The sequence below is a fragment of the Nelumbo lutea genome, chromosome 8, assembly GCF_056320005.1.
Source record: "Nelumbo lutea isolate HS-2025 chromosome 8, American lotus-T2T, whole genome shotgun sequence".
NCBI classification, from domain to species: Eukaryota; Viridiplantae; Streptophyta; class Magnoliopsida; order Proteales; family Nelumbonaceae; genus Nelumbo; species Nelumbo lutea.
In genome coordinates, this window is record NC_142691.1 from 33,161,526 (window position 1) to 33,188,386 (window position 26,861).

Genomic DNA, 26,861 nt, shown 5'->3' on the forward strand with positions numbered 1-26,861 from the left:
CATAGGTGCAATCGTTGGTCATCTATGTACATGACCAAAGCATCTTAGCTGACTTCCTCTCATCTTGCCACTAATTGGAGCTACTTATAAGTCCTCTTTAATGTTCTCATTTCTTATTGTCGTTTCTGGCTTTGCCACTCATCCTTTTGACATCCTTATTCCAGCCACTCTTTTTTTGAACATTTTATTTTCCCATCACTGTCCAATGTAGTAATGTTGATCTTATAAAGATCTTATAGATTTGGACTTGGTTGTGGAAGTGAGTAAAACTTTAGGTTTATTCTTTTTAGGAGGAGAAGAATTTGCAAGGAAGATGTTTTAAAGAGATGGAGGAAAGGGATAGAGTATGGGTTCAATTTAGGGGTGAAGTAATGCCAAGTTAAATTCGAGATTTTGGGGCTTGATGGGGTGGTTGATAGAGAAGGAGGTGTGGAAGTGGTAATTCTTGACTTTTGAAAAGAATGCTACCCTAACGGCTTTAAAAGATTTGGGGCACGTTTGGCAAATCTTTTTGCAAATCTTTAATCTTTTGATCCGCTAAATCTTCAATCATTTCTTCTGATCCGCTATATTTGGGGGGGAGGGGGTGGTTCTTCAATCATTTCCTTCCTTCCTCTTCATCATCTTTAAATTTCTTCTTCTTTCACAAGAGGGTTGGTTCTTCAATCATTTCCTTCCTTCCTCTTCATCATCTTTAAATTTCTTCTTCTTTCACAAGAGCCCGTTGTTCTTCGATCATTTCCTTACTTCCTCCTCCTCCTCTTCTTCTTCTTCTTCTTCTTCTTCTTCTTCTTCTTCTTCTCTTCTCCTTTCACAAGAGCTCGTTGGTGTCCGTGTGGCTGCTTTGAAAGGCTTGGTAGAGCTGATCGTTCTCAAGACAGGCAAGGAAAAGAAGGTGAGAGCTAGACCCCATCTCATCAGCACATTTGATTTGGTTATTAGGGTTCTTTGATCATTTCCTTCCTTCCTCCTCATCTTTAAATTTCTTCTTCTTTCACAAGAGCCCATTGTTCTTCGATCATTTCCTTCCTTCCTCCTCTTCTTTAAATTTCTTCTTCTTCTTCTCCTTTCGCAAGAGCCCATTGGTGTCTGTGTGGATGCTTCAAAAGGCCTAGTAGAGCTGATCATTCTCAAGACAGGCAAGGAAAAGAAGATTCTGTTAGGACTTGGGTAACTTCCAGTTGACTTAGTTTTAACTTGTAAGTTTAAATTATGGCTGAAGATAAGCAATTCCTAATCCATCCTCTTCATTTCACATCAAAACCGATTTTTTGAAGAAGGTAATCCACAAAGCCCTATCGTATGTGATCATAGGCCTTCTCCATGTCAGGGATGGAGAGGTTCGAATTAGTGGGAAGATGGAGAAAGGAGGCAACCGTTGAAGCAAAACATTTTAAGTTCGAGGAAGTGAAGTCAAGGAAACTAGTATCACTGTCCGCTGAAAATCAGAGAAGAGAAAAAAACCCATGTACCTACCGAAGGATGTGGTTGTATGGTTAAAAGGCTTTTTGGATGTAGCCATAGTTTCAAGAAGATCTTAGAATTGGAAGAATAGGATGAAATTTAACAGTAAGGTTTGAAGCGAAACAACGTTTCAATAGGAAATGGTGGTTCATCACAGTCACAGAGTGGTTCGGATTGGGCAAAAAACAAATGATATGCATCCCCTTTGGAAATTAGAGTGAAGGTTCGACAAGTGTGGCGAAAGAACTATAGGAGTTCTTGTGGAGAAATGAGGAGCAATCAAGGCAAACCCAGGCCAACAACAGAGAAGCATTCCAATCAAAAACAGGTCGGGAAAGGAAGAAGACAGGAAGGGTATGGATTAGAGTAAAAAGTATGTGGTTTCTGCAAAAAACAAGGTGGCCAAATGGAGATCGGTTGCAGAGGAACTAAACAAAAATTGAAAATTGAAGGTACCTTCAATCTGGGACCATTTCAAGCAGATAAGGCTCTGTTAGAAGTGGGTAAGATGGTTGGGGAGATTTAAGCTCTCCCTATTCAGACCTTGGAAGGTATAATTGTGGATAACCAGTGGACACCAAGTGGAAATCGCGTAGATCAAACAGAAGTATTCCAATTGAAAGTTTTAGGACTGCCATTCAATCTATGGTCCCCTGAAACATTCAAACAACTCACTTCCTAGTGCGGAAGGCATTGGAAGAGCTGGATACTTCAAATCTTAGTGCGGCGGTAATGGGGTTGAAAGGGGTTAAAGCGGAAGAAGTTCCAAGAACAGTGAAGTTGGAGATAGGAGAATCTCAGGCCGTGGTTTGGTTGCTCTTGTCAGTGGAGGAGAGACTATGGAGAAACTTGTGGAAGGTTGAAGATGATGATGTGGCAAGGGTCAAAGAATTAAAGAAGGTTGACCGTTTTGGCAATTCAAAGGAAAATGAACAGTTGTCCAGTTCGAAAATTGGAAATCAGGAAACTAATGAAACCTTTAAATCCAAGCCATCTATTAACGTACGCATGGATTCCAAACGGCCGTTTGTGGGGGTGATAGTTGGATTGTTCAATAAACCCTCCTTTAATGTTAAGCACACGCCATTGGTAAGTCCGATGGGTGACCGTGCGAACCAGTATGCAGTTTAGCCCAAAGGATGGTGGACAATAGCAAGCGTCTATCATCATCTTTATTGACCCCTGCTGTTCGTCCCCTCGCCGCAGCTTTAACATAGAGAAGCAGGGCCGCCACTAAAGTCCTAGGGGATGCTGGAAAAGGAAGCGGTGACACTTGGGTATGGAAACCAGTGCCGACGAACAACTCTACATCCCCTGATAAGCCAAATCCGAAGTTTAACAGACACGAGAGTGATGAATCCAAAGAGGAAAGTGTTAGACAGTGTATGCCCTTAGCTCCAATTAGATTGATGTACTTGATAACATTTATTGTAGATGAATAAAAGTGCATAATTGATTCATGTGTTTTGGTGTGTTTCTGTGTAATACCCTTAAACTGAACACTTATGAGGCTCGTGTTAGTTTAGAATCTTCACAGCCGTTGGATAGATCTGGGGAGATTTATCTTGCCAAGGCTGACACTGATGTGCCGCTAAGTTGGTTGGGGTGGCTTGTCTCAACTGCCAGGGTGAGACCTGAGGTACATGTAGTGTGGGTTTTCTTGAAACCCTGAACCGGACCAAATTCCAGTATTGCCTTGGACCTTGGAGATATAGATGGGCAAAACTAGAATGTTACACCTAACCCCTAGACTCGATTATGGCATTGCATTAGGTGTCGGATTGGGCTATATTTGATATGCCAATCAGTGAGATCCTTAGAGGGGGTCAAAACCTGGGTATGTTGGGATAGTCTGAGAATTCATCTGAGTGGGTGATCATAGTGACAGGATCAACCCCTTTGTCGGACAAAGTGAATGATCGGGTAATGCACTCTCTCTGATGCAAAACCTAAACTGCCGACAGTTGATTTCAACCTTTGAGATTTGTTTTGCAAAATATATTTATATAGATATACATATATATATATATATTATGGTTTCAAAATGTTTTAATTCCTGGGATCCATGTGAGTAGAGTGTAGCACTGTTCCTTGCAACCGAGGGAGAGGTACTCTCTTGTCGGGTAGTGCTTGATCATTATGGGCTGAGAGGTTAAGTGTAAGACCATTGAGGGTAATACTTGATGGGCTAATGTTGCATCTGCCCGCAGTCCTTGGGTTTTCATAAGGTGGCTGGACCCAAGGACCATTTAGTGTAAATGTTGGGCCCATTAAGAGCCCATGGTGATGGACTCAGGGGTTCACTGTCTCTTACAGTGAATTCGGCCAGGCCTTGTAACAAAGGCTGGGCTGAACCCATGTGGCTGATGTGTAGATCGATGTAAGGGTCCCACACCATACAAAGAGAGCCAACTGGGTAGTAGGTTAAGGGGTAAGTGAGCACATAAGCTTAATGGGCCTAAAGCCCAATTTGAACTGGGCTTAAGCTAAATAATTATAAGGAGGCAAGATAGGATTTATAATCTGATTAGGGTTAGCTAAAGGATAAGATAAGTCTTATCTATTCAAGAGTCCAGATCCAAACATTAGATTTGGATTAAGGAACTCTCTCCTAATTAGATAAGGAGGCTGATCTTGAGAAGGCTATAAGTAAGGGGGCGAATTCCTCAGTTAAAGAACACAACAATCTGTAGAATTCTCCCCTTGTTCTTGCCATCCCTACCTAGTTTGATCTCCACTTGTGGAACTGATCAAGAAAGGTTCTTGATCTTGTTTCTTGGCTGAAGAAATAATTTGAAGTCGTGCTCACCAACCCTTTACTCCTTTCTTGCTGAAGAACCATCCTGCTGATCCTGCTTCACTACGCACTGTGTTATCCTTAGTGGAAGCGGGTTTTGGTTTTCTCCTTGGGTGTGAACACCTTCATTGGGAGTTACTGCTACTTCATATCAGGTATATCCCTCTCCTCCGTTTTGGTTTCAGATCTGGTCCAGTTTTGTTTCAAGAATGATCATTGAAAATGCAGTTTTCTAAAATAGGGAATACTATTCCTAGCTGGGAGAGAGAAATTTTTGAAATTTCGCTCAACCTTCCTGTAGGGTTCGGCCATCCATATGATGGATCTCTCATCCCTTCACAAAGTGACTCGGAAGACCTATTGCAAGAGAAGGCATATCATTCGGAGCTAGAAGATAGCATCAGAAGTGTCAACACTACTAAAATGTGCATTCTATGGGAAGATGAATTGATGGGAATAGGGCTACTGTTTGAAGACCCCTCTAACTACTCCGGTTTGGTTCCAAGAGAAGAATCGGGTGATGGAATTGCGCTAGTCTTAGGGGCGTACTCAGTGCCAGTCATGAGGGAAGATGAAAAAATCCCAAGGGAGACACATCGTCAAGATACAAATAAAGGAGTGTTGGATCTTGGCACTAACCCAAACAAAGAAGCATAGGAGGAACAAAAAATTGATGCTATTATCAGTATTGCCTACCAAGGGTTCCGGTTCAGAGGGTATTGATAAAGGGAAGGCTTCAAAATTGCTGCCACAGGGAGTCCCTAACCCCGTTTCTCTGTGTTTACCATTTCAATCTGTGGGTCATTGTATACATCCCTCTAAGATTTGTTTATCGAATTGTGCAGGTACAACCAATGCCACTCCTCCCTTGAATGCTCTAATGGATTGTGCCACATCACAAGATTCTGAAAACCTTTCGAACAATAGCTTAGAACAAGAGAGAGCTAGAATCTGGTTCCTAATTCTGGAAAACCTTCTGGACCCGACCCTAGGATTGGAGAATAGTGAAAATAGAGTAAACCACCCCTTCACCCAACCAAAGTCAATATCCCGAACCTTAGTCCAGGAGGATGTTAGGAGGTTGAATCAGGAGGAGAAAGAAGAGTCGGAAGGAAACAAAAGACTGGGAAGAAAGAGTGAAGGAAGTAAGGTATATTTAAGGAAGAAAGGAAAGCAAATAAGAAGAAAGCAAAGCGAGTTAGAGAAGCTTAAGTGTGGAATTAATTATGAGAAGAAGGAAGAGGGGAGCCTGGAAAGGAAAAGAGGGGAGCAATAGGCAACCATTGATAAGGGGTTTCAAGCAGGTTGAAATGAAGATAGTCCTGGAATGCAAGAGGCCTTGGAAGTGCCAAGAAGAGGAGAATAATCAGGAATACTCTCAAAAAAGATCAGATCTGATTTTGATTGAAGAAACCAAACTATCTGAGCTGAATAGAAGGTGGATAAGAAGCATTTGGGGAGCTAGGGGTTTAAGCTGGTCTTTTGCCCCATAATGGGGAGCCTTAGGGGGGATCTTGACCATTTGGGAAAATGAGGAAATGGAATGTGTAGAGGAATTGATTGGTCTCCCTAAAAATTAGAAGACCCTCAGATGAGAGAGAATGGGTGGTAACAAATGTATATGGTCCCAACTCCTATAGAGACAGGGAGGCTTTTTGGGAGGAGTTATGTGCTATTAGAGGGATTTGTGTGGGAGGTGATTTCAATGTTATCAGATTTTCAGGAGAAACAAACAAGCCGAACCAAGGAATCACTACTAGCATGAGGAAGTTTAATAACTTCATTGATTCCCTTGAATTGTGTGAACCTCCAATGTTAAGGATGGACTATAGATGGTCAAATTTTTAATCCCCCCCAACCTGCTAAGCTGGATAGATTTCTCATCATGCTCAACTGGGAAGAATTGTGGGGCTCAATAGTAGTGAAAGGGTTACCTTGGGTTACCTCAGATCATTGCCCCATTTCCATTGAGAAGGAAACTCTAGGAGGAGGCCCGACTCCATTCAGAATCGAGAATATGTGGTTTGAGGATCACTCATTCAAAACCAGACTGAAGGATTGGTGGCAGGAACTCAAACCTTTGGGGAGAATGGAACTATTAAGCTTTGCATGGAAATTAAAGAGGATAAAAGGGAAAATAAAAGAGTGGAACAAAGAGCATTTTGGGAGGGTAGAGGAAATAAAAGATAATATAGTGAGGAAGATTGAGGAGCTTGACAAGAAAGAGGCTATCGGAAGGTTATTAGAAGAAGAGAGAGAGGATCGATGGAAAATCAAGCAAGAATTGGAAGAGATTTTAAGGAGGAAATATGTTGGAGACAGAAGTCAAGGTGCCAATGGATTGTTGAAGGAGATGGTAATACTAAGTTCTTCCATGCAATTGCAAATGGAAGGAGAAAGAAGAGTTTAATCTTTAGTGTGGAGGAGGGGGGTCGGGAAGTAAGAGAAAGCCAGGAGATTACAAGGATCTTTGTATATCATTTCAAGGAAATCTTCACAAGCTCAAGCAGGGTGACAACAAAGCTACCAGAAATGGGAGGGGATAGACTTTTAGAAGAGCAATCTCTGTTTTTGGAGAGGAACTTCACCTTGGAAGAGATTAAGAATGCAATATTTTCCATGGAAAGATCAAAAGCCCCTGAGCCGGATGGATTTTCAATGGCCTTTTATCAAGAATGTTGGGATTGGTTGAAAATTGATATTCTGGAAGTGTTCAATGAATTCTTTCTCAAAGAAGAGGTGCCTCAAGGGGTGAATGCCACTTTTATCACCTTAATCCTAAAGAGGAGGGAGGCCAAAACCCCTAAAAGGTTCTCTCAGGAAGGATAAAAAAAGTGCTACCATTGATCATTTCACCATTCCAAGGTGCATTTGTGGAAGGGAGGTAGATTGTGGATCAAATTTTATTAGCCAATGAGTGTGTTGTAGAAAAAAGAAAGGGTAGAGGAAAAGGTGGTGTGTAAGGTGGATTTGGAGAAAGCATATGATATGGTTAACTGGGAAGTGCTACTTCAAGTGTTAGAAAAGTTAGGTTTTAGAACCAAATGGATATCTTGGATGAGAGGATGTCTAATTTCCGTCCATTATTCAATCATTATTAATGGAGTAGCGAAGGATTTCTTTTCGGCTGAGAGAGGAAATAGGCAAGGAGACCCCTTATCCCCTTTTCTCTTCACTTTAGTGGCTGAGGTGTTAAGCAGAATGGTGGCGAAAGCTGATCTCCAAGGCTTGTTTAGAGGATGAAGGGTAGGTAGAAATCAAGAGGTTGTTACCCACCTTCAATTTGCAGATGACACAATCTTCTTTTGTGAGGGAGGTAACGAGGAAGAAGTGGTTAACCTTAAGTTGCTATTGGATAACTTTTTGGGGGTGACAGGTTTAAGGATAAATTGGACCAAAACAGGCATTGTAGGGGTCAATTTGGAGGAAAGGGAACTTTGTAGATTTGTAGAGATTTTGGGATGTGAAATTATAAGGTGGCCAATTAGCTACTTGGGTTTACCTTTAGGTGGTAACCCTAGGTTAGAAGGTTTTTGTAAGCCAGTCATTGAAAGATTTTCCAGGAAGTTAGCTCTATGGAGGAGGAATTATATCTCTCTTGGGGGAAGGATAACATTGATTAGAGCCACGTTGGAAAACCTCCCTATTTACTTCTTCTCAACCTTTAGAATACCCTGTAGAGTAGCAAAGAGGCTAGAAATACATGAGGGATTTCCTTTGGGACCCAAGGGAGGAGAGGAAGGTTCACCTGATAAATTGGAATCAAGTTAGAATGCCCAAGGATAAAGGGGTCTGGGAATAGGAAATATTTCACTTAGGAACGTAGCTCTACTAGGAAGAATATTCATGGTTTGGTTAGAAATGGTTGGGACGCAAAAGGTGCCCCTCATGTTTCCTCATCTTCTCCTTGGAAAGCAATTTTTGAATTTATCCAACATTCCTTGATTCCATTTGGTTTGATGTGGGCCAGAGTAATAAAGTTCGTTTTTGGGAAGACCTTTGGGTGGGAGATAGTCCACTCAAAGATCTCTTCCCTGACCTATACACTTTGTCAAACTTCAAAGGGGAAACAATAAGCATTTTGGGTAATCCTAGCCCAAATGGGGTCAATTGGAATCTGGAATTCAGGAGGGGCCTCAGGGAAAATGAATGTGCCTCTTTTGTCCAATTGTTGGATCTGCTAGGACAAGTTCATTTGGACCCATCCTTGGAAGATTCTAGAATTTGAAAAGGTTCCTCAGATGGCCTCTTCTCTTGTTCCTCCTCCTTTAGTGTTCTTGCCACACCTAGCAACTCGGTTGGGGACTTTCCAGTTGAAGAAATTTGGAGTAAGCTTATTCCCCCCAAAATTCAAGCCTTCTGTTGGGAAATTTTCCTTGGCAAGGTTAATACTTGTGATATGCTGCAGAGAAGAAGTCCTTCTGCTTTCCTTTCTCCTCATATGTGCTTCCTTTGTAAGGAAAGTGGTGAGACCTTGACACATCTATTTTTACCTTGTTCTTTTGTGCATCACATTTGGAATTCTTTTTGTTTTCTCTTTGGTTGCAGGTGGGTTCCCCCTCAAGATGTGGTAGGATTTTTCAACCGAGACTTTTTGAGGCAATCAAAGAAAAGAGGGAAGGTTATGTGGAAAACTAAAAAGGTAGCTATTATGGGAAGAAAGGAATAACAGAATATTTTTGGATAAGAGTAGAATAAGGGAGGAGGTAATCGACACAATTAAAGTTAAAGTAGCTCATTGGATAAGATCCTTACATATCTTTCAAGAGTACTCGGTCACGGGCATTATAAGATCCTGGACAGAAGTAGCGCAATCTTCAAGAGTGAAAGAGAGAGTAAGGATGGAATTGAAACCTCCAGAAGGTAACAGGATTAAACTGAATTTTGATGGAAGCTCCTTTGGAAATCCGGGACTGTCAGGTATCAAGGGAGTAATCAGAAATTTTGAAAGGAGAATAATAGCATTGTTCTCTGGACCTATCGGCATGGGCAATGCTCTGAGTTAATGGCATTGCTACAAGGATTGAAGATAGCTAAGCAACTAGGAATGAGGCATATTGAGGTTGAAGGGGACTCCAAGGTGCTCATCTCTTGGGCTAAAAACAATAGAACTACTCTATGGACTTTCAAACAAGTGATAAGGGAAGTGGAAAAGATCGCAAGGGAGGTAGAGGCTGAATTTAAATGGGTTAGAAGGAGTGCAAATGGGTTAGCTGATTATCTTGCTAAACAAGGGGCTCTTAGGCACCAACTGTTTTGGGTTGCAATGCAAAGAGGGACAGAAATATGTAATAGTGTGGGAGCTCTAACCCCATACACAAAGTTGTGACACTTTTTAACTCTAATTTCAAATAAAATTCTTCTTTGTTGATAAAAAAAAACTAGTGTGATGGTTCCTACCAACTACCTGAATGTTCAGATGACTTTTATCAAATTGAATGGGGAAAACTGTGTGCTCTGTAGAGGTCTTTCTTAAAGCTAAGAAGAAAGTGAAGCATATAAGGGAAGACAAACCCTCTACTGAGTCTCATGAGTATGGTGATTGGGAACAAGATGATGCATAGATTATAAATTGGTTATGGAATAGTATGGAATCCAAGATCAGTATGAATTTCATGTTCCTTGATACAACCAAGGAGGTTTGGGACTATGCCAAGAAGTTATATTCAGGACAAGACAACACAACTAGAGTGTATCAGCTTTATTAAGAGTACTTTAATCGGCAACAGGGTAATCAGAGTCTTGAGGAGTACTATGCTAGCATGAGAAACCTTCGCAATGAGCTGAATGAGTACTATTCCCTCACCTTTGATGTTAAAATTTAGCAATAGAAGAGAGAACAACTAGATGTGACCAGATTTTTGGTAGGACTGAAACCTGAATATGAACCAGTGAGGGCACAAATACTAGGAGGGTCAACTCTTCCGTCTTTAGAAGAGGTGTTTGCTCGTCTTCGGAGGATCTCTTTTGGACCTACAAAGAATTCTAGTATCTTTGATAGGTCAGCCTTTGCAGTGTCAAGAGGGGGAGGTTGTGGTGCTAGAGGTGGAGCTCAGAGAGCTCAATCTGGCCGTAGTGGTAGCAGTGGACCGGTGTATGGTCGTAGTGGTGGTGGTGGACCTATGTATAGTCGTGGTGGTGGACGTATTGGAGGTTGAGATTCAGGGGGAGTTCATGGTAGAGGATGTAGTTCTGGTCCAAGATGTATGCACTATGATATGAAAGGACATACCAGCGATAGTTATGATTTGCATGGCCCACCTTCAACTTGGGCAAATCATACGGTGACCAGCGATAGTAGTTCCAGACAGGAGGGTCATTCAGTTGATTAGATGCCCTCTATATCTACAGATGTTCCCGAGAACGAGATGATGAGTATTCCATGCAATGAGTATGAGAGGTTTGTTTAGGCCACATCTCAACAGAATACAGCCACTCTTGCACATTTAGGTATGGCTTGTCGGGCATCCAAACCCAACCCCTGGATTATTGACTCTGGAGCCTCCGATCACATGACTGGAACTCTAGGTGTATTTTCCTCCCTTTCTCAGTGCCCAACATCACACTCTGTTACCCTTGCTAGTGGTTCCACATCTTCCATGTGGTGTTGGTAATGTTAACATAGACCCTTTATCTTTATCCTTAGTTTTGTATATTCCCAAGTTTTCTTTTAACCTTATATTTGTTAGTTAGTTGACCAAGTCCCTTAATTGTTCTATCACTTTTTACCCTTCTTGTGCTTTTCATGATCTCAAGATAGGGATGAAGATTGGTGGAGGGCATGAAACTGGTGGACTGTATTATCTTGATGGTGGTGGCAATGCGCCAACAACTCTTCATACATCTATTTCCCCTCTTCAGTGGCACTATAGATTTGGTTATCCATCACTTAAAGTTTTGAAGTCTCTTGTTCCTTCGTTGAGTCATTTTTTTGTTTTGGATTGTGAGTCATGTTAGGGAAACATCATCACTTAAAGTTTTGAAGTGATGATTTCCCCTCTTTAGTGGCACTGTAGATTTGGTCATCCATCACTTAAAGTTTTGAAGTCTCTTGTTCCTTCGTTGAGTCATCTTTTTGTTTTGGATTGTGAGTCATGTTAGTTGGGGAAACATCATCGTGTTCCCTTTAGTCCTAGGGTTGATAATCGTATGTCGAGTCCTTTTTCTTTAGTTCATTCAGATGTTTGAGTTCCAAATAAAATAATGTCATACAATGGTTATAAATACTTTGTTATTTTTGTTGATAATTATTCAAGGATGACGTGGCTTTACCTAATGAAAGAAAGGAGTGAATTGTTTTCCTTTTTCCAAAAATTTTATGCTGAAATTAGCAACCAATTCGGTGTACGCATTAAGATTCTCCATTCTGATAATGGTCATGAATACTTTCGTACACCATTTTAGGAGTATTTGGAACAATGTGGCATTATCCATTAGACTTCATGTACCTACACCCCACAACAAAATGGGGTAACTGAGAGAAAGAACCGTCGCCTTTTGGAAACTGCTCGATCCCTTATGCACCATATGAATGTACCCAAACCTTTTTGGAGTGATGCTGTGTTTACATCTTGCTTTCTGATTAACCAGAAGCCCACACCCATCCTTGATGGTATGTCTGTTTTTGGGTGTGTCTTCGTTTCCCCTAACTCTTCGGGTTTTTGGGTGTATCTGTTTTGTTCATAATCTTGGACTGGGAAGGGACAAATTAGATGCACAATCCATTAAGTGTATTTTCCTTGGCTATTCATAGACCCAGAAAGGGTATAAGTGTTATAACCCTAGCTCTCAACGTTCCTCTGTGTGTGTGTTGATGTTACTTTCTTTGAGTCCACTCCATTTTTCTCGGGGTTAGGTGATGTTTCTTCTTCCTCACCACCTCCTCCTCTTCCAGTCCCAGTTGAGGACCCCATTCCGCTTGTTTCGATTGTGACCAAGTCTTTACCTTCGGTGCAACTTCCTATTGAACACCCACCTATTCATCAAGTGTATACACATCGACAACATGTACCGGCTCTTCCACCTCCATCATCGTCGACATATCTGGCAGTTGTTCGCACACTAGCTACAACCCCCGTTTTTGACCTTGATCTTCCGATTGCCTTGCAGAAAAGTAAATGCAGTTGCACACTTCGTCCTATTTCTAATTATGTTTCCATCACTCATCTTTCTACTTCCCATCACTAGATTATCTCCTTGTTATCTTTTATTACTATTCCTACGGATGTCTAGGAAGCCCTTGCATCTCCAAGGTGTCACCATGCAATGGAAGAACTCTTTGCCTTATCTCATAATCATACGTGGGATCTCACCACACTTTCTCCTGGGAAGTAGGCTGCCGGTTGTAAGTGGGCATACACTATTAAGTATTTACCTGATGGTAGTGTAGAACGGTTAGGTGTGTAGACTAAAGAAGGCCATTTATAGACTTAAACAATCTCCTCGTGTGTGGTTTGGTAGGTTCAATGAAGTAGTAAAGAAGTTTCGTATGAAACAGTGTTTGGTTGACCATTCAGTCTTCAGTCATGATTTGCAGGCTGGAAAGATTTTATTGATGGTATATGTAGATGATATTGTCATTACCGGGAGTGATAGATTAGGAATTGATAGGTTAAAGATCTTTTTGCAAGAACACTTTCAAACAAAGGACCTTGGTAAATTAAAATACTTCTTGGGGATAGAAGTAGCAAGGTTTAAGCATGGCATTAATTTGTGTCAGAGGAAATATGTTCTTGATTTGTTATAAGAAACAAGATTAATAGGTGCCAAACCAGCTGAAACACCTATGGAATCAAATACCAAGCTGAGTAGTGATATGGGTGAAGAGTTTGAAGACCTTGGAAGGTGCAGACAGTTGGTGGGTAAACTAAACTACCTAACCATTACCCAGTCAAATATTTCATTTGCAGTTAGTGTGGTGAGTCAGTTCATGCAGAAACCTCGGGTTCCACATTGGGATGCTGTTATAAGGATTGTAAGGTATTTGAAGGGATCTCCTGGTCGTGGCTTGATATATAAGAGTGGAGGAAATTTCGAAATAGAGGGATATACTGATGCTGATTGGGTTGGTTATATATCTGACAGAAGATCCACTATAGGTTATTGTACTTTCCTTGGGGGTAATCTGGTGACATGGAAAAGTAAGAAACAAACAGTTGTGCCAAGAAGCAGTGCAGAAGCCAAATATAGAGCCATGGCACATACCACTTATGAATTAGTGTGGCTGAGAAATCTTCTACAGGAGATGGGATATTCGATTGACACTTAAATGAAGTTTTATTGTGACAACCAAGCGGCAATCCACATATCTTCTAATCCGGTGTTTCATGAGAGAACAAAGTATATAGAAGTTGTCTGTCACTTTGTGAGAGAAAAGGTGCTGAGTGGAATTATAGATACTGCATATGTTAACATAGGAAATTAATGGACAGACCCGTTCACCAAAGGGTTGAGCCGGGGAGAGTGGACTACATATGTAACAAGTTGGGACTGTATGATATATACTCACCAATTTGAGGGGGAGTGTTAGTGTCGACTGTATAGGGGTATTTTAGTCTTTATATTTATGTTTAAAGCTGAGGTGTAATGTTTCTGTTAGATGATGTGCCCCATACTTAAGTAGGGACAAAGTAGTCTTTTGTTATTATGGATAGAAACGTATAAATTCAATCTGGCCGGCTAGAGAGAAATCTAAGTTCTCTAGTTCGAACCAGAATTTTCTTCTTCTCTATTCTCCTCTATTCTTCTCTCTTCTTCTACTTCTTCTTCTAGCCTCTCTAGTATTTCTTCAACCCTAATTCTAACAGAATTCTAGTGCAGATTAGGTTTATAATATTCATCATAGCCTAATTATCATAGTAAAGCATAAGGGCTTTTCATGTGAAATGCTCATCTGCTCTAGAGGTGACTTGAGCCATAACAACTCTGAAACACCATGTGCCATTGCCTTGTACTCTGCTTTAGTTGAAGATCTGGCTACTATTGTCTGTTTCTTACTTCTCTAGGAGACAATGTTACTTGCAACCAAGGTATAGTAAGTAGATGTAGATCTCCTATCAACAATACTACCAGCCCAGTTGGCATCTGTGTAAGACTCTAGCTTCATGTGTCCATTCTTAGAGAAGATGACACCCTTTCTTGAAGTTCCCTTCAAGTAACAGAACCTGTTTTGTAGCAGCTATATGTGTGTCTCTAGGGGCATGCATAAACTAACAAATCACATTAATAGCATATGAGATATCTGGTTGTCATGCATGCAAAGGTATAGCAACTTCCCCAAAAGTCTCAAGAACACTCATTTGCCAAAAGCTCACCGTCATCAGTTAAGAGTTTATGTTTAGGATCAATAGGTGTAGAAGCAGGTTTGGCACCAAGTTTCCCAGTCTCCATGTGAAGATCTAACACATACTTCAGTTGGGAAATAAAGATGCCATCTTTAGACCTAGCAACTTTGATTCCCAAGAAATATATTAATTCTCCTACATCCTTAATTTCAAATTCTGAGTTAAGGAAGGTCTTGAGTGCCTGAACTTCCTCTATATCACTCCCTATAACTTTATTATCATCAACATAAACAATGAGGAAGGTAACCTGAGTGCCTCTTCTCTTCACAAACAAGGTATGGTTAGACTGTCTGTGTATAGCCAAACTCAAAGCATTTGACCATTATATGACACTATTTTATTTGGACCCTAAATGTTTGAATGAATTAAAGAAAAAGGACTCAACATATGACTATCAACCCTAGGACTAAAGGGAACACAATGCTTTGACAACTCCCATGACTCACAATGTAAACTTGACACTTTAGTTTCCTTAAACAACACTGGAAACAAAACACTCAATGAAGAAAAAGAAATATGACCCAAACAATAATGACATAACATAATACGACTGCATGACTCTAACACATTTGAACCAAAAATTGCTCTTACAGGTGATACTTGACTCTGCCTAGGCATGTCCAACAAGTATATCCCATTTGCCTCATGGCCACTCCCAATCACATTTTGAGATTCCATGTCCTGAAAAACATAGAAGGTAAAAAGGTCACACTACAATTCAAGGATTTTGTAAAATTACTAATTGAAAGAAAATTTATGTTTAGTTTATGAACATGAAGGATAAGGGATAAGGTGAGGGTATCTGAAGCTCTAATGTCTTCCCTACCAGAGATAGGAGCAAGAGAGCCATTAGCAAGGGAGATCTTATTTCAGCCAAATAAAAACTGGTAGGTAGAAAATAAATGAGACATGCTAGTCATATGGTTAGAGGCACTAGAATCAATTATCCAAGGGATCCTATGATTACCTAAGATAGAAGCATGATTCATAGTAGCACGAATACTTGAATGGGCATATGTGGATGAGGAGCCATTTCCTGAAAATGTACTAGCTGTAGTAGTGAACTCTAAATGGCTGATGAGTCGTCCATACTTCTTATACTTTGCTATAGCAGCTGCAAGCTGTTCCCCCACTAACTTCTCATCACTAGAACCCTTTTCAACCATAGAAAAAGTGGGTACATTGGCATTGCCAATCTTCCCAGTCCCACGCTTCTTACTATTGTTGTTGTTTTCTTGAATCTAGGGGTATAGGCTCTAGATGTAGCCAGCAGGTATCCTTCGTGTGCTTAGTCTTCTTGCAATACTCACATTACATCTTTCTTCTCAGTACTAGCCCTTGACTTCAACCCATCATTTGCAAAATGATCCATTGAGGCCTCTGTAACCTGCACTTGTATTCGACTTTCCTTACTACTAACAATGGCATAGGCTTGGGACAAGGCCACTTCATCTTTCGCTAGCATATTCTTTCTAACAATGTCATACATAGGATTGAGTCCAGTGAGGAACTCAAAAACCCAATTTCTCTCCACCAACTTCCTATGGGTTCAACATCTTTACATAGTTTTCAAGGTGCCAAGGCGTGGTTGGGCGTTAGGGGGGTGCCTTGTTGCCTAGGCGATGGATTTTTTTATATAGAAAACATAGATCCTAGGGTAGTTCCCTAGGTACCACAGTCATATTTCCTTAATAATTATTCATAATTTTCATAAGAAAAGTATAGAGTTCATGTTAAGTATAGAAAATGTGTTGATTAGACAAAATTTTAAGTTCTTCCTTGCTTATTGGTTCATGTTTTAAAGTCTTTGAGGGTTCAATACAGCATTTAGAAATGTTTGTATTGATTAAATCCTAACAAATAAGAAAATAATAAAAACAAATTAGTATATAAACACACAAAATGAATATTTTAGTTTAATAGTGCCTATTTTATAATTATAATGTCAAAAAATAAAGAATAAAAAAGTATTTTACAATACATAGTACAAAACTGCTTGGCGATTAGGCGAGGCGAGCCTCAAAGGGCGCCTTGTCGCCTAGGTGTCGCCTTGACAACTATGCATTTTTAGTACACCCCCACACAACCGTCTCCATCAAGTCAATGTCCTACCAAAGTGATTTCAGCACGGAGAAATAAACAACTAAAGGTTTCTCCCCGTCTTAAATTATTGACACAATTCTTCAGCTTATAGGCCCTAGCAACATTCAACTTCTAGGTATAGGTCTTTATAACACTGTTCCACACCTCCTTTGCAATCTCCATTCACATGTAATGTTGACTGATATGAGGTTGCATGGAATTCACTAACCAGCCTACTACAGTGTAGTTCTCCTGTATCCACCTCTCATAGGTAGGGTCATCCTCCACAGGTTTCTCCTTGGTCCCAGTGATGTATCCCATTTCCCTCTATTGCAAATATGAATCTTTATAGACTGAGACTAAGGCAAGAAATTTGTTCCATCCAACTTTACTGATGTTACTACCCCTAATAGAGTCTCCACAGATCCTCTCAGACCAAATTCGGAATCTGTGGAGAGTTTCATCTCACCTCTAGTTTGCTCCATTAGCCAAATGGAGACAAACGAAAATCAAAATAGGGTATTACTAGTCAAGACTTATTGTTTTAAAGTCTAGAACTGCTCTGATACCAATTTGAAAATCCTACCTGCAATAATCTGAAATAACAGAAAAGAAAAACAAGAGAGAAGAAGAAGATTGAAGGAGATGGAGGAGAGAGAAGTGATGGGGAAGAAGATGGAAGAAAGGGAAGGAGAAGAGAGAGTAGTTTGATCCTCTCTTCAGCCCCAACAATATTTTTAGATCTCTAATTGTAAAAATGAGGACAACTACATGATTGTCCTTGGTAGGGCGGTCGGCACTAAAGACAATAATAAAAGAGGAAAAACAAGCCCATAACTAAGGCCCACTACTAACAAGCATCATTCATGAACATAATTTAAAGAGAAAAAGAAACTAAGGCCCATTCGGCCCATCGTCTCTTAGTTGGGATACTGGTTGCCTGCACAGAGCTACCCTTGGTGCACCGTTGGAAGCTCTATATTATATCCTTCACACCTTCCTTTGTCATGTGAGGTATGATTTGGCTTTTGGCTCTTAATTAAGATTCTGGGAAGATGTTTGGGTAGGGGAAGCCCCTCTTTCTTCTTCTAGGCTGAATTGTAACTTGGGTTTTCCCAGAAATCTTAGAGAATCTGAGATTCCTCCAGTTTCTAGTTAAGGCATTCTGGGTTCAGTCTTCTTTGATTTTGAGGGAAGAGATAATCGAGTGTGGTCCCTCAACCCAGGTGGTTTCTTCTCCTATAAATCCTTTTTTAGATTCCTTGTCTCCTTTTCGTCTTCCCTCTCCTTTTCTGTTAAGAAGATCTGGTGCTTCCCTATCCCCTTGAAGATCAATGCTTCTGTTGGGAAGTATTTCATGGCTGCATTAACACACGATTGGCTTTAGAGGAAAAGACCAAATTGGTTTCTGTCCCCCAACTAGTGTTGCTTATGTAAGGCAAGTGGTGAGACTGCTTCTCTTAATCTCTTGCCCTTTTGCTTGCTGTATCTGGGAATGTTTTTTTTTTTCTTCTTTCGGTGCAGGTGGGACACCCTGATAATTTGGAGAGGTTTATTCGGCCCTGATGTATTAAGAAGTGATAAAAGGAGGGGTGGGTTGTTGTGGAGATGTACACGAGCATCAGTGGTGTGGAGAGTATGGGAAGAAAGATATCTGAGAACCTTTGAGGAAAAGGAGAGGAGCAAAGAAGCAGTTATTGAAATCACCACTCTAAGAGTAGTACACCGGGTCAAAACTCTAACATTGCTCAAGGACTTTAAGTTGGAGGACTTTTTCAGGAATTGGGGGACCATAGTTCTTTCTTCCTCTAGAAAACAGAAAATTATGGAGGTTTGGACCCCCTGGGAGGAGATGGATGAAACTGAATTTTGATAGTATTACTATGGGTAACTTGGGGCCCTCAGGCATTGGAGGGGTAATCAGGGATGAGAGTGGTGCTATTTGGGCCTTATTCTCTGGCCTAATTGAACAAGGGGACTTGGTAAAAGCAGAATTTCTAGCAGCAGTTTTTGGAGTAGAAAAAGCAAAAGAAATGGGCATTGACAGGCTGATTATTGAAGGTGACTCTAAGATTGGTGGTGGGATGGCTGAGGAAAGGTGAAGGGGTGATTTGGCAACTCAAAAATGAATTTGGGTGCTTTAAATGGATCTCAGAGGACTTGAATATCCAAATTAGATGGATTAGGAGATCGGAAAATTGCTTGGCTGACATCTTTTCTAAGCAAGGGGTTCAAAGAAACAATCTGTATTGGGCATATTTGTAATGTTTTTGGGAGTCTAGTCCTATTTTGGACTGTCCTTTCACAACTCCTTGTTGTAATATGCTTTCTGTTCTTCTATCAATAAAATTTTCTTTGTGCTGCTTATCAAAGAAAAAAGTACCTTAACTCATCCTTGATTAAGTGATGTGGACCCCTACACCAGCAGCTGATACCCTGGATCACTCCTAAGGAACCCGAACTCTTCTTGCTATAATCAAACTCCTAAAGAGACACCAGACCCTTGGATCTCTGCTACTGCTCTAATACCATCTTAAACAATGCAAGATGAATCAGAAACAACGCTTAGAGTATGTTGTTATTGGTAGAAAATAAAGAACAAGAACTATTATAGAGGAAGAAAGAAGAACAAATGAAACAGTAGGGTATGTTAACCCTTGAGATTGGCCCATCCTCTGTATATATACTTACAGAAGAAATTAATAAATGTATTTTCACATCAAACCATGAAACTCCAAGACTGATTTTTCTGAAAATAACTCAAAAATATCATGAAACAAATACTTTCATGCTTCAAAAGATCATAAAAGAAATGTAAATCTAGAACCAAAAGTGGTCCTTCTTTAGTCTATAAACAAGAGAAGGATCACTGTAGTATCTAGGGGGAGGTTTCATATACACCATCTCCTTCAGCTGGCAAAAACAAAGACAAAAGTGATTCTTCACATTTAGCTGATAAATGGAGCAAGAGTGTACAACTGACAAAGACAAAGGAACACGAACTGGGCATCTTAAAGATAAATACTTTGCCTTTCAGCTTTTGCAATGATCAATTCACGCTTTTACCATTTTTTTGTTATATCATAATATGGAGGTCTGGGAGTAAATACCATGAATCTATTCCTTAGACATACTGAATTAATTTATCTCTTATTTCAATAATTTATTATTTATTTCTGTTTCATATTTATGTTTTGTCACACCCTTTTTCTTTTTCTTTTACATTTCAGATTCGACGGAATTGATATTGATTGGATTTGTTGGGAATACATATTTTCTGGCCTTATTTTTCATTTGTAGGTTTAATGCTACAGACTTCTTGGAGAAACTCAGAGGTAAAAGGTTGATGCTGGTTGGTGACTCTATGAACCGGAACCAATTTGAATCTATTCTGTGCCTCCTGCGTGAAGGCCTTCAAAACAAGAGCAGAATGTATGAGATACATGGGCATAAAATAAGTAAAGGACGAGGCTACTTTGTCTTCAAGTTCGTGGTAATTTTACCTTTTCCATGTCCCATATTAGTTGGAATACCATGTGAAAATTGGTAGATTTGACTCATGATATTATCCATGTAATACATTGATTGACCAAAAGTTTTGAAATGCCAGAGGTCTAGTCATTCCATTGGAAATTTCATTCCCGTCATGTCCTTGATTAAAACCTGTAAGATAACATGGTGAGAGGTAGTTATTGGAAAATCCGTTTCTCATACTGGTTTTTTGGGGACAGGACTATGACTGTACAGTGGAGTTTGTTCGCTCACATTTCTTAGTAAAGGAAGGCTTTCGTATTAATTCCCAGGGAAATTCAAATCCAACCCTGTCAATTGACAAAATTGACAGGACTTCTGGCCGATGGAAACGTGCTGATATTCTTGTCTTTAATACTGGACACTGGTGGACTCATGGAAAGACTGCTAGGGGGTGTGTACTCTTTCATTTATTGTGCCATTTCATGTTTTATTTTCTATTTGTTACTTGTAATTACATATTATTGTAATGCTTAACAATCTCACGAAATGGATGCCACTGATACAAAATGGATGTTGGTGGTTCAGGAAGAATTACTATAAAGAAGGAGATTTTATCTATCCTCAATTTGATGCTGTTGAAGCCTATAGGAGGGCAATTAAGACTTGGGCAAAGTGGATTGATAAAAATATAAATCCAGCAAAGCAGTTGGTCTTCTACCGAGGATATTCCTCTGCCCATTTCAGGTCTGAACATTTTCCTCTGTTGAAATAGTTTATTTTTCGTTTTTTTCCACCTTACTGAGTTATAATTTGTATTGTCATTCATCTATCAGAGGTGGAGACTGGGACTCTGGTGGGACCTGTAATGGAGAGACAGAGCCCATCTTGAGTGGGGCCTTCCTTGGTAGCTATCCTTTGAAAATGAAGATAGTGGAGGAAGTTATCCGTGAAATGCAGGTCCCAGTTAAACTGTTGAACATTACCAGATTGACAAATTTCCGCAAGGATGGACACCCATCAATTTATGGCAAGTACGTACCAGCCGGGCAAAAAATTTCCTCAAGGAAGCAGGACTGCAGCCATTGGTGCCTCCCAGGCGTTCCAGATTCATGGAATGAACTTATATATGCAAATCTGGTTTTACAACAAACCGCTTCAGATTAGTCGGAGGTTTCTTCTATATGTTCTCTTTCCAATTGCTTATTAACTATTGATATTACCTTCAGAAAATGTAGGGAGAAAAGAGAAGCAAAGGTTGGTCATCTATAGGACCCATTAAAATACATTCATAGTTGTGTATCATGAGTTCTGTTTCTATTGTGTACGAATTGTTAAGAAACGGTGGCATCCTTTGACTGGGCCATAGTCCACTAAGAGAACAGAAGAAAATATCATTGGCGGTTCATAAAGTTCTGATGCTTGAACCTTTCTTCTGATTAGGAGGTCATTGTATTATTGATGATTGCAGGTAAAGTTGATGAAGACTTGTTAGACCTATTACAGATATTTAGCCCATGGCTGCATGGTACATTTACAAAAGGCCCATTCAAGCGGTAGGTACATGGTGGTAGTTTAAGTGGAATCTTTCATTCATCACATAGCTGTCTATGAATGCCCAAAAGTGGATTCCATAATATTTCAATGCAAAGATGGTCAATCAAATGAAAAGTTGAAAACTTGGATTGACATAAAATTCCAATTCAGGGTTGAAGATTTCCCTGACCACTGCAATTTTCTTTTTTCATACAACAGTTGGTCAATGTGAAGAAATGTTCATTTGGAATTAGTGCTTCGACCAAAATTTATTTCATCATGTTCACAAAAATGCACCTCTCCAGATTCAATCTTTTCAATTTCAGCGCATAAACGTGTCTTTGGGTCCTACAGGTGGGCATTCAGATAGGAAGAGATCATCTTTCAAAGCCTTTGACATTCTGAACATGATCCTAGCAGAGAAGTCAAACAACAACAGAATTGAAGGTGGGGTATTTCTGTGTAAAATTCAAAATATTACCCATGCAAGAAGTTGAAAAGAAAGCGAAGAACCAGAGCAAGGAAAAAGAACATCCATCCATGGTGGGAGGAAGCTGAGCCTCAACAAGGCTGCCTGATCATGGTAGTGTAGACATGGTCCCGGTATGGTGGAGTTAACTCAAAATGTTCCTTGCAGCCCAAGCTTCAATGAATATGCTTGGAAAGCAAACCAACCCCCCTGAGAAAAGGATTAAAAAAAGCAAGTGTCCCAATGTCTCTCTCTTTAGTCAATTTGATCAAGTGATATCTATTTGGATATAATTGATAGCTTTGACAAATTGACAACCTTTTTAGTTTAAAGAGTTTTCAGGCAAGATATTGTCAAACAATTTTTATATGGTTGAAGTTGAACTGCCAATACGCAATTAAGAAAGACAAGGGGGGAGAGGTCTTTCTTTCTCAACACATAAAGTTATGATAATACCAATTATTCCTCTGTTGAATAGCATCAGTCTATCCTTATCATTCCAATTTCCAAGTTTCTGACTTATGCCCCCTTCCCCCCGCTAAAAAGGAAGACAATAATGATGAAGGTTTTGACTTCCAACCACCATTTACCCTCACAAGTAATTGGCTATTAGTTCTTTTTCTTTATTTTTTCTCATTTTTATGAAAAAAATTACGTTTTATCAATGTGGTGGGCCTTAGTGCTAACTTGGAATTTTGCTCAAATGTTGTTTAATTCAAGGAAATAAGGCTGTGTTAGTTTGAAGGAAAAGGTAGCCTTTCCATTCCCTCCCTTTCCCTACCTTTTCCTTCAGACCAAACGCAGCCTAAGAAGAATCTATCATTTTCGAAGTGGAGTAATGGACTGTCAATGGGTCAGGTTCGACACGATGGACCTGAACTGATTGGATTGGTTCCGGTTCCTTAATATTTTTTGTCGAGTCAGTTCCGGTTCTACCCAGACTCGACCCATTGACATTCCTAAATAGGTTGAGATGGATCCATATGGGAAAAGGAAAAAAAAAAAAAAAGAAAGAAAAAGAAAAAAAACCTATGCAGCTTCAAAGCCCGGCAAATTATTTTGTTTTTAGATAAGTGTCGTCTTGCTTACCCAGAAAAAAAAAAAAAAGTGTCACCTTTATTGGACCAGGGTTCGTAATCTGGTCAATGATTCACGAGTTTTGGACTCAAAATAATTAAGTTGACCTTTTGCCATTGGGTCACGTATGGGTCTCTTATTTGTAATTTTGTATTGAATAGGTCCAACGTACCTCACTATTATCCGAAAGAAAAATGTACCCGCACTAAAGTTTGCTGCCATAGGTTGGTTCTGGACCGGGTATCCATTAACCCAAACCCAAGTAAGGGATTGTTAATTATTTAATATTAATTTGAATAGCATAAAAGTATTGTGACCTTTTTCTATTTTGGCATCTGATTATATGAAATGTTGTTTTGAAATCTAATATTGAAACATGAGAAATGATACTTTGACCATTTACTCTTACGGATGAGAATGTTTGTTTAACTATTTAATAAATTAATTAAAAATCTTAAAATGATTAAAAATTTAAAATTTAAAATATAAAAAAAAACTTAATAAAATAAACTTGAATTAAAAAACCATCACCAAATCACTATTTCAAAGGCAACTCTTCAAAGCGGGTGCATTATTTCCTTTCCAAGCATGTGGAGCTTCTATCTTAGCATGGCCTTATATCCTTTTCTCCTCTCCTTTTTATTAGGAAACAAATAAAAGTCATATAGTGAGCACCCATTTTTTAGGAAAGAAATAACAGTACTTTGTGAAGTCATATAGTGAGCACCCAACTTTTCATCTATATTTATCTAAAGAAAGTTTGAATTACAAAAATTTAATAATTATTAAATTTTATAATGAAATTATGTAATAACTTTAAAATATTTATTAAAAACACAAAAAAAAAAATTATAATAGATTTAATAATATTTTTATAATTAATAATTTTATATGTTTTGAAATTCAAAATCAAATTATGTAATAACAATATAAAATTATAATTTTATGGATTATTCAATTTAATAACTAAATAATATTTTAAAAAATTAAATAACAATATTATTTAAATGTTATTGAAATAATAAAAATTTATACGAAAAAATAAAGTATTTCCATATTTCAACAATTAAACATTTTAAATAAAAATATTAAAAATAGAAAAATTATTATATAACATAATATTTAATATTAATTACATAATAATTTTAAAATAAATAAATTTAGATAAAAATATTAAATACTTTACATATTATTTACATATTTAAATTAAATAATGATATTATTTAAATAACAAATAATATTGTAAATAAATAGTTTTTAAATATTTTAATTATCAAAAAAATTTAATAACTAAATCATATGTTAAAAATTACATATTCAATAAATAATTAATATTTTAAAATTTTAAATAATGATATTATTTAAATAACAAATAATATTGTAAATAACTAGTTTTTAAATATTTTAATTATCAAAAAATTTAATAACTAAATCGTATGTTAAATATTACATATTTTACTTATAATTTGTTGGTTAATAATTATTAGAGATTAAACTTTTTATTTTATAATTTAATATATTTTTAGTATTTATTGTATTTTTGTTATAAATTTATTTTTAGTAATTGTATATTTTCGCTATAAAGTTTCAATAATTATTAGAGATTAAACTATTGTTATTTGTTGGGGAGTCAACCATTAATTTATTTGAAATTAGGAGTTCTCACTAGTTGATTCAGTTCAATTCTATTATAGATAGTTTGGCCAACCAAACTAACCAAGTCGGGTTGGGGAGTTGGTCACTTGAAACTGACTAAGCATTAATGAAAATCAGCCAACTCAAGTTGTATTGCTTTGGGTCAGTTGGTTCAAAAGATTTAGACTTAAAATAAATAAATTTAAAAATAAAATTTAAATTTAAAAAAATTATAATTATATTATTAAAAATAAATTAAAATATTAAATTTATAATATAAAATATTTTAGACAAAGAAATATAGGATTTTTTCCACTTTCTCCTATTAAAAAAAGTTATATTTAAAATATAAAATATTAACATGTATCTATGGTTGGGTCAGTTCGATTTTGGTTGATTTACAAATGGCCAAACTAAAACTGACCCGACTTGGTTGGGTTGGGAAATTGCTTAACCAAATCCGATTGGAAATGCTAGAAAACTGATAAACTTGGGTTGAGTTGGGTCGGGTTAGTTGATTTGGCCAGTTTCATCGGTTTGATGAATAACCCTAGCTAAAATTAATTATTGTTATTTTTGTATTGCAAAAAAAAATTATCAAAAGTAGTATATAAAATATAAATAATTATTAATTATTTAAAATTTTAAAATATAAAACAACTGTCTACTCTTATATATTTCTATTGTTTAGCTTTCGCTTAACAAAGTCTGTGCTTCGCATGGGTCCCTGCTAGTAAAACCACCAAACCCAACTTGATGCCATAAGGCCATAATCAACTTTGAGTTTCATTGTACTGGTGAATGCTATATTCACAAAATTTTCAACCTTACTATATTACTTCATCTAGATGTAAGCTTCATTGTAAATATCTATCATGAAAATTTATGATAAACATACTTTTAAGTTTCAATATAAAAACCATAATTTGGAGTGTTTTCCCAACAAGAAATAAATTTATACAATACAATATCATAGAGGTATCTAAACTAGCAGCAATATCACAACTATGACAATATGGGAAAGCAATAATAAGAACTACGGCTTAGGTGGCGTTTGATAAATCTGAAATCTGGAATCTGAAATGTTAAAAAGATATTAAAAAGGTCTGAAATCTGAAAAAATACATAGTTGTTTTTTGACTTTTTAGAGGATATGAATAAAGAAGGTTGTTTGTATTGGATCAAACCTTTAGCATCTGAAATTCACTAAATTTACTATTTTACCCCTAAATTAGACTATTTGGTTGCAGCAGCGAGAGAAGAAGAAGAAGAAGAAGAAGAGAGAGAGAGAGAGAGAGAGATAGGGCCGGAACTCGCCGTCACTAGTTTTCCGGAGGAGTTGCAGCGGCAAGAGGAGAAGAAGAAAGGTGAGAGAGAGAGAGGCGAGAATTCAAGGGTATTTTGGACTTTTGGCCAGGTTTGAAATGCATTTGAGCACGATCATCACTTAGCCCATGTCTTATTATTTTGGATTTGAAAATGATTTTTAGACCCAAATTCAAATACACTTTCAAACACTTATGATGTCTGAAAAGTAACATTTTCAAACTTTAAAGATTTGAAAAGTGTTATCAAACAGATACCAACTGGTTGAATTTGGTGTAAGCTTGTCTCAACTCAACCTTTGTGGTCATGCCCACCTAGCCCAAACTCAACCCAATACCTGATTAAAGCTGACCAAATCCAATCTGATACGGTTGGGTTAAGGTAGGTTTAGCACTTAACATGATTCATTAACATTCGTATCATATATGATATATAATCTACAGACACAAAACTACCCCTATTATTATTAATCATGCTTATTGTGTCTGACCTGATTATAGTAAGTGATAGGTTCTTAGCACCTGCTAATTATCTTGTCCACTCTTCAAAATGTCATATATTTCTTATAAAATGACAAGTTTAGACATTTTATATATATGAAGTTATTATAGGTAAATCATGAGAAATACATATAAAATGTTGGGGATATCTTTGTCATGTG

At 38.1% G+C, this 26,861-nt stretch overlaps 1 protein-coding gene across 1 annotated transcript in view; it reads left to right on the top strand.

Annotated features, from left to right (window-relative positions):
• The window catches only part of TBL5 (TRICHOME BIREFRINGENCE-LIKE 5), a 40,793-nt gene extending 19,224 nt beyond the window's left edge, over positions 1 to 21,569 (top strand). Inside the window, exons 2-5 of the mRNA XM_088958967.1 lie at positions 19,987 to 20,179; positions 20,418 to 20,611; positions 20,746 to 20,904; positions 20,994 to 21,569. Of these exons, the coding sequence (XP_088815093.1) occupies positions 19,987 to 20,179; positions 20,418 to 20,611; positions 20,746 to 20,904; positions 20,994 to 21,324 (877 nt within the window). The 3' untranslated portion in view covers positions 21,325 to 21,569. The remainder of the gene's footprint in view (positions 1 to 19,986; positions 20,180 to 20,417; positions 20,612 to 20,745; positions 20,905 to 20,993) is intronic.
• Positions 21,570 to 26,861: the final 5,292 nt, after the last annotated feature.